General features: G+C 35.0%; 1 protein-coding gene across 1 annotated transcript; it reads left to right on the forward strand.

The window, feature by feature from the left end:
* The first annotated feature begins 3,533 nt into the window (after positions 1-3,533).
* LOC113249026 (olfactory receptor 4Q2) lies at positions 3,534-4,475 on the forward strand. Its single transcript, XM_026490603.4, has one exon. It carries the CDS (start codon positions 3,534-3,536, stop codon positions 4,473-4,475), a length of 942 nt encoding a protein of 313 aa, XP_026346388.3.
* Positions 4,476-5,796: the final 1,321 nt, after the last annotated feature.

A 5,796-nucleotide genomic window follows, 5' to 3' on the forward strand; every position in this document is an offset into this window, starting at 1 on the left:
TCAAACATTTGCATCATGCAATATCTTTGAAATCTAGAAAGCTTATGTATATTAAAAACGAAAACATAAATACTCAGTATGTAAAGTGTCAACAAAAACATGAAATCTTCAGAATACGTAACTAATAAAAATCTTAAAAAAATGTTCATTCACACTGCGATAAGGCAAATGCAAAGTAAGATAACGTATCATTTTTACCCCTCGCATTTTAAAATTAAAATTAAACAACAATAATGGCTGATATTATCCAGTGTTGAAAAGAGTGTGAAACTAGTGCCATGTATATTACTCATGGGAGCATAAGGCAGCATTGCTACTTTGGGAGAAAAACTATTCTGCCAACACCTGCCTCAGAAATTTCACTTTTATGATTCATTCCCCCTTCTGATTACCCCCCCAATCATAAGAGACTTTGGACTATGAGAAACAAACTGAGGGCCTCAGAGGGGAGGAGGGTGGGGGAATGGGATAGACCGGTGATGGGTAGTAAGGAGGGCACGTATTGCATGGTGCACTGGGTGTTATACACAACTAATGAACCATCGAGCCTTACATCGGAAACTGGGGATGTACTGTATGGTGACTAACATAATATAATAAAACATCATTAAAAAAAAGAAATTTCACTTTTAGGCCTCTATTCCTTATAAATAATAAATATCTAAAGGGCTATGAACAAAATTCAAAATTCAACATTGTTTAATACAGCACTATTGGTAAGAATAATAAAAGAATAGATAAGCTACATGCTATCAATAGAGTACTTCATTATAGCATACCCATGTTGTAAAAGTATCATGTATCAGCTAAAAAGGAGTTAGAGCTACACATATTACATGGAAGAACATCCATGAATCTCTTCTCTTCCTTTCTTCCCACCCTGCACAGTGGTATAGAGGTGGCAGTGAAAGAAAGGAGAGCTTTTTGCTTTTACATGTTCCCATAATTTGGAAAAATAAAATCTGAAGTCGAAAATTCTGATTAGAGAAGGCGCTCCATATGGAGAAAGTCATGAAAGCAAAGGTGTACTGTTTTGGGCAAGGCACCTGCAGCCAAACTTTGCTTAATGTTTCATTATCCTCTTATCAACTGGAATGCTTCGGTGTGGGGAACACTTAATTCCCAATATAACCCATTATTCCAACTATCATATCTTTTTTCTCTTTTCTTCTCTTTCCTGTCCATTGGCTTTTACCCTCACACCCCACTGTTACCCCCAAACACACATATTTCTGTGTTCCATGATTTCTGGCAAAAGGTTGTGATTACATTTTTTAATGATTCCCTTTGTGATTTGACTGAAGTATCTGAATCCCTAAATCCCTTAACATCAAAATTTCCTAACAATGGCCAGTGCAACCAGGGGGTTCCATAGAATTTATTTATAGTCTTGGTTCTATAGTGTCTAGGATGGCTCTGTTTTGTTAGCATGCCAGACATGTGTGATTGCAGGACCTAAGAATCTACAGACAAGTGTGTAATCAGACCGAAGATCCATTATACTGAAAGCCTTTTTCATGCTCCTGTCATCTGTACCCACTTCTTAAATCAGTATTTAATGGTAATTATGGTATTTTTCAGTAATATATCACATTGCATATATAACAGCATTATCAATTATATAAATTAAGCAATGCATTTAACAACGGTTTTAAGAACATATGACTAGTTAAAGTTAACAGTGTCTCCGTTTTGGTGTTGGATGATTGTTTTCTTCATGTTTTTCATGTTTCTAAATTCACCAAAAGCAATGATTATTTTTATAATCAGAAAAACTTCTTAAAATATTAGATAGTAAACAGTAAAACACTTCTTGCAAACCAAATCCATTACTGAAAACTTTTTTTCATAAATCTGAGGTTTGATGTATGCATAAACAACTATTACAGTCAAAAAAAGCTACATGGATTATAATTAAGGGGAATTTTTAGCTGAAATTTACTAACTGTAAATTAATAATAAGTGGCAGAAAAAGAGCAAATTCCAAGTATCAAATTTTTCATATAAAAGTAAAATAGTCCTAGGACCTGTGGATATGCATAACCACACAATGTCACAGGAAGTTCAAGTATTTATCATAAATACAAGAGTTCACTGTAGCAAATTCGAAGCTATCAGTAAGTAAAAAGAAAGTCCCGATTGTAAAAGTCGACATTTATGACGATTGTTGCCTTGACCTTTAATTAGTTGATTATAGTTATGCTTTTCTGGGTATATAGATTTTGTCATATTTTAAATGTAGTTTGGTGCCTTTTTCCCTTTATTACATATTCATTTCCTCAGGTTAATGAATCTTTTTGCAAACATTTTAACAAAATAATATTTACATTTTGGGATTTTTCTTCATATTATTTCTTGTTATTTACAATTGTTAGAGAACACATTTCTATTGATATATGTAAATTTTGTTTTATTTAAACTCAACTTTATATAGATTAAAATTAATTTCCTTTTTTAAAACTTGTATACTTGTTGAATTGCCTAAATATATTCAGTCTACAGAGGAGGCATAAACTATGGTGAGATAAAGAAAATTTGCCAGTATTTAAACTTTAAATTATTATGTCTCTTAATTGCTAAAAATATTGCTCTGTGCATTGTAGAACTGCAGAATTTGAGTCAACAGCAGATATCATGAGCCCCCACATTCCTCATGGGACTATCACCTATTTCATCTCATACAGTAGCACCTTTCAGCCATTGTTCATATGAATGCATAAAAAATACAAACACGCATATACTCCCTGGAATGTTAATTCTTTTATCTCAGAGAAATAATTTCTTTTTCTCAATTTGATAGGATAAAAGGAGTCGCCTGAATGTATAAATAATCCTTTTATCATTCTTTTATCATTAAGAGAATAATCTGTGCCCATATGTCCATAGCTAGTACTAAAGATGAGAAAAATATTATACACAATAAGCTGGACAGAAATGTATTCTAGATGGGTAGACATTCGGGAAACGTAGGTAAGGATCAATGAACTAGCAATAAGATCAAAGTGGAATGTGATCCTTCCTCCATCCATATGCTCAGGGTAGAGCCCCACAAGAGTTATGGTGATAGAGAAGGGGCACAGGGTTACTCTAGCAGCCTACCATCCACAAAGGGCGATTTCCCATCCAAGGGAAAGCTCTACAGATCCTAATGCCCATTCCATGGAATCTTAAAATTCTACCTTCAAGATTTTTTCCTGAAAATTTTTATTAAAAAACTAGTATCTCAGGGAAATATAACTTAGGTCTTGAGACTGGATGTAAAAATGAAGAGAGAAGGAAAATATTGATTGATGGAAGACAGAGATGCATCAAGTTGAAGTTAAGGGAACTTACTGAACTTACTGAAGAATATATATTCAACATCAGCTAAGGAAAAAATAATTTCTTCCAGCTAATCAACAAGGAAATATATCCTAGAGAGAAATATTTCCTTTGAAACGGGAAGATTCTTGCATTTTGTGTGAAATATTTCATTCACTTCCAATGTTACTAATGTCCCTTGTTTGATTTCTTTGATCAAGGAGCCAGGTCAAATGGATGAAAACCAAACAGAGGTGGTGAAAGACTTTGTCCTGGCGGGCTTCTCACAGACCCCATCTATTGAGGCAGGGTTATTTGTACTATTTCTTTTCTTTTATGTGTCCACATGGGTAGGCAATGTCCTCATCATGGTCACAGTGGCCTCTGATAACTATCTGAATTCATCACCCATGTATTTCCTTCTTGGCAACCTCTCTTTTCTGGACTTATGTTATTCAACAGTAACTACCCCTAAGCTTCTGGCTGACTTTCTTGATAATGACAAGCTCATTCACTATGACCACTGCATCGTGCAGCTCTTCTTTCTGCATTTTGTAGGGGCAGCTGAGATGTTCCTGCTCACAGTGATGGCCTATGATCGCTATGTTGCAATTTGTCGCCCCCTGCACTATACCACTATCATGAGTCGAGGATTATGCTGCCTGTTGGTGGCTGCCTCCTGGATGGGAGGGTTTGTGCACTCTACTGTCCAGACGATTCTCACTATCCGTCTGCCTTTTTGTGGACCAAACCAGGTAGACAACTTCTTTTGTGATGTTCCGCCTGTCATCAAACTTGCCTGTGCAGACACATTTGTCATTGAATTGCTAATGGTATCTAACAGTGGGTTGATCTCTACCAGCTCCTTTGTGGTGCTGGTTTCTTCCTACTCCACTATCCTGGTCAAGATTCGCTCCAAGGAGGGAAGGCGAAAGGCACTCTCCACCTGTGGCTCCCACCTCATGGTGGTAACACTCTTCTTTGGACCCTGTATTTTCATCTATGCTCGTCCTTTCTCCACATTTTCTGTGGACAAGGTGGTGTCTGTACTCTACAACGTTATTACCCCCATGCTGAATCCCCTCATCTACACACTTCGGAACAAAGAGGTAAAGTCAGCCATGCAAAAATTGTGGGACAAGAGTGGACTTACTTGGAAAAAGCAGGAGACATAAGCAGTTGAAGTGAGTTTTTGAGACCAGAGAATCTGAGGTTAAAATAATTACTTTTCCACTAATGAGTTACAAGATGATAGCCTAATTTTTCAGTTTTCTTCCATTAAATCATAATACTCCTATTAATAGCACCGAATTAAACACAGAGAAACTCCTTTCATACTGAATTACTGTCTTCTGTCTTCTTTTTCTTCCCTGAAACATCTGTTTTCTGTTCTTCTATCAATTGTGTTCTTCCATTCTACCCACTCATCTGATCAAACCTTATTCCATCCATTCTTTTCATTCAGTTTGATGCTACACAATGGTATAAACCACCCTTTCCAAACTCTCACAACTTTCATCTCCACCTTGTCTCTGCTTTTATTGTCTTCTCAACTTTCACATTCTAACCAGATATCTGTAATGAACTGAATAAGAAATGTATATGTGTTTCTTACATTCACAAAATATTTAGAGGGTTATCGGTTAGATGAATTAGAGTGAATCCAATTTATATAAATATCTAACAAACTAATGGGATATATTACTTGGCTTCATCATTCATCACATAACTACCATCTAGTAGTGCAATTCAGAGAGCAATTGCCTCATAGTGTGGGTTCAACTAAATTTTCTTTGAATACAAATCAAGCAAATCTTAGACAAGTCATTTAAGTTATTGTAGTCCTAATTTCCTTAGCTGTAGCATGCATAGATTGATGCCTATTTTCAGTGCCTTGGTGAGAGCTAAAAATGGCAATAAATGGGATTATGTTTGGTGCTTGACTCATTTAATAGCACTTCACTATTATTTATTCATTAGATTTTTCAATGAAAGATACATATGGTGAAAATTTAAACTGGTTGATTTCCCTTAATAGAACAGTATGATCTACCATAACCAGTTTAGGGAGGAAGATAGAAAGTGTCCAGAAATGAGCCATGACATTTTCATCTTTATCCATTTGGGGCACACTTTATATTACTATCACCACCATAAGAAAGAAAGAAAGAAAGAAAGAAAGAAAGAAAGAAAGAAAGAAAGAAAGAAAGAAAGAAAGAAAGAAAGAGAAAGAAAGAAAGAAAGAAAGAAAGAAAGAAAGAAAGAAAGAAAGAAAGAAAGAAGAAAGAAAACATTGGTATTTGTTATCCTCAGAATTATATTAAGACTAATTCATGGGCTTTTGTACTCCTTGCTAAAATTTTATAATCAAAGATAGGAAAATTGAATTGACATTTAAGAACTAATTAGACACAAAATGTAAATGGACAGTAAAGCATTTTTATTTTTACAGCTTTTAATTTTTTAAATGTTTTAAACATTTACTTATTTTGAGAG

The sequence above is a fragment of the Ursus arctos genome, unplaced genomic scaffold (genome assembly GCF_023065955.2).
Source record: "Ursus arctos isolate Adak ecotype North America unplaced genomic scaffold, UrsArc2.0 scaffold_33, whole genome shotgun sequence".
NCBI classification, from domain to species: Eukaryota; Metazoa; Chordata; class Mammalia; order Carnivora; family Ursidae; genus Ursus; species Ursus arctos.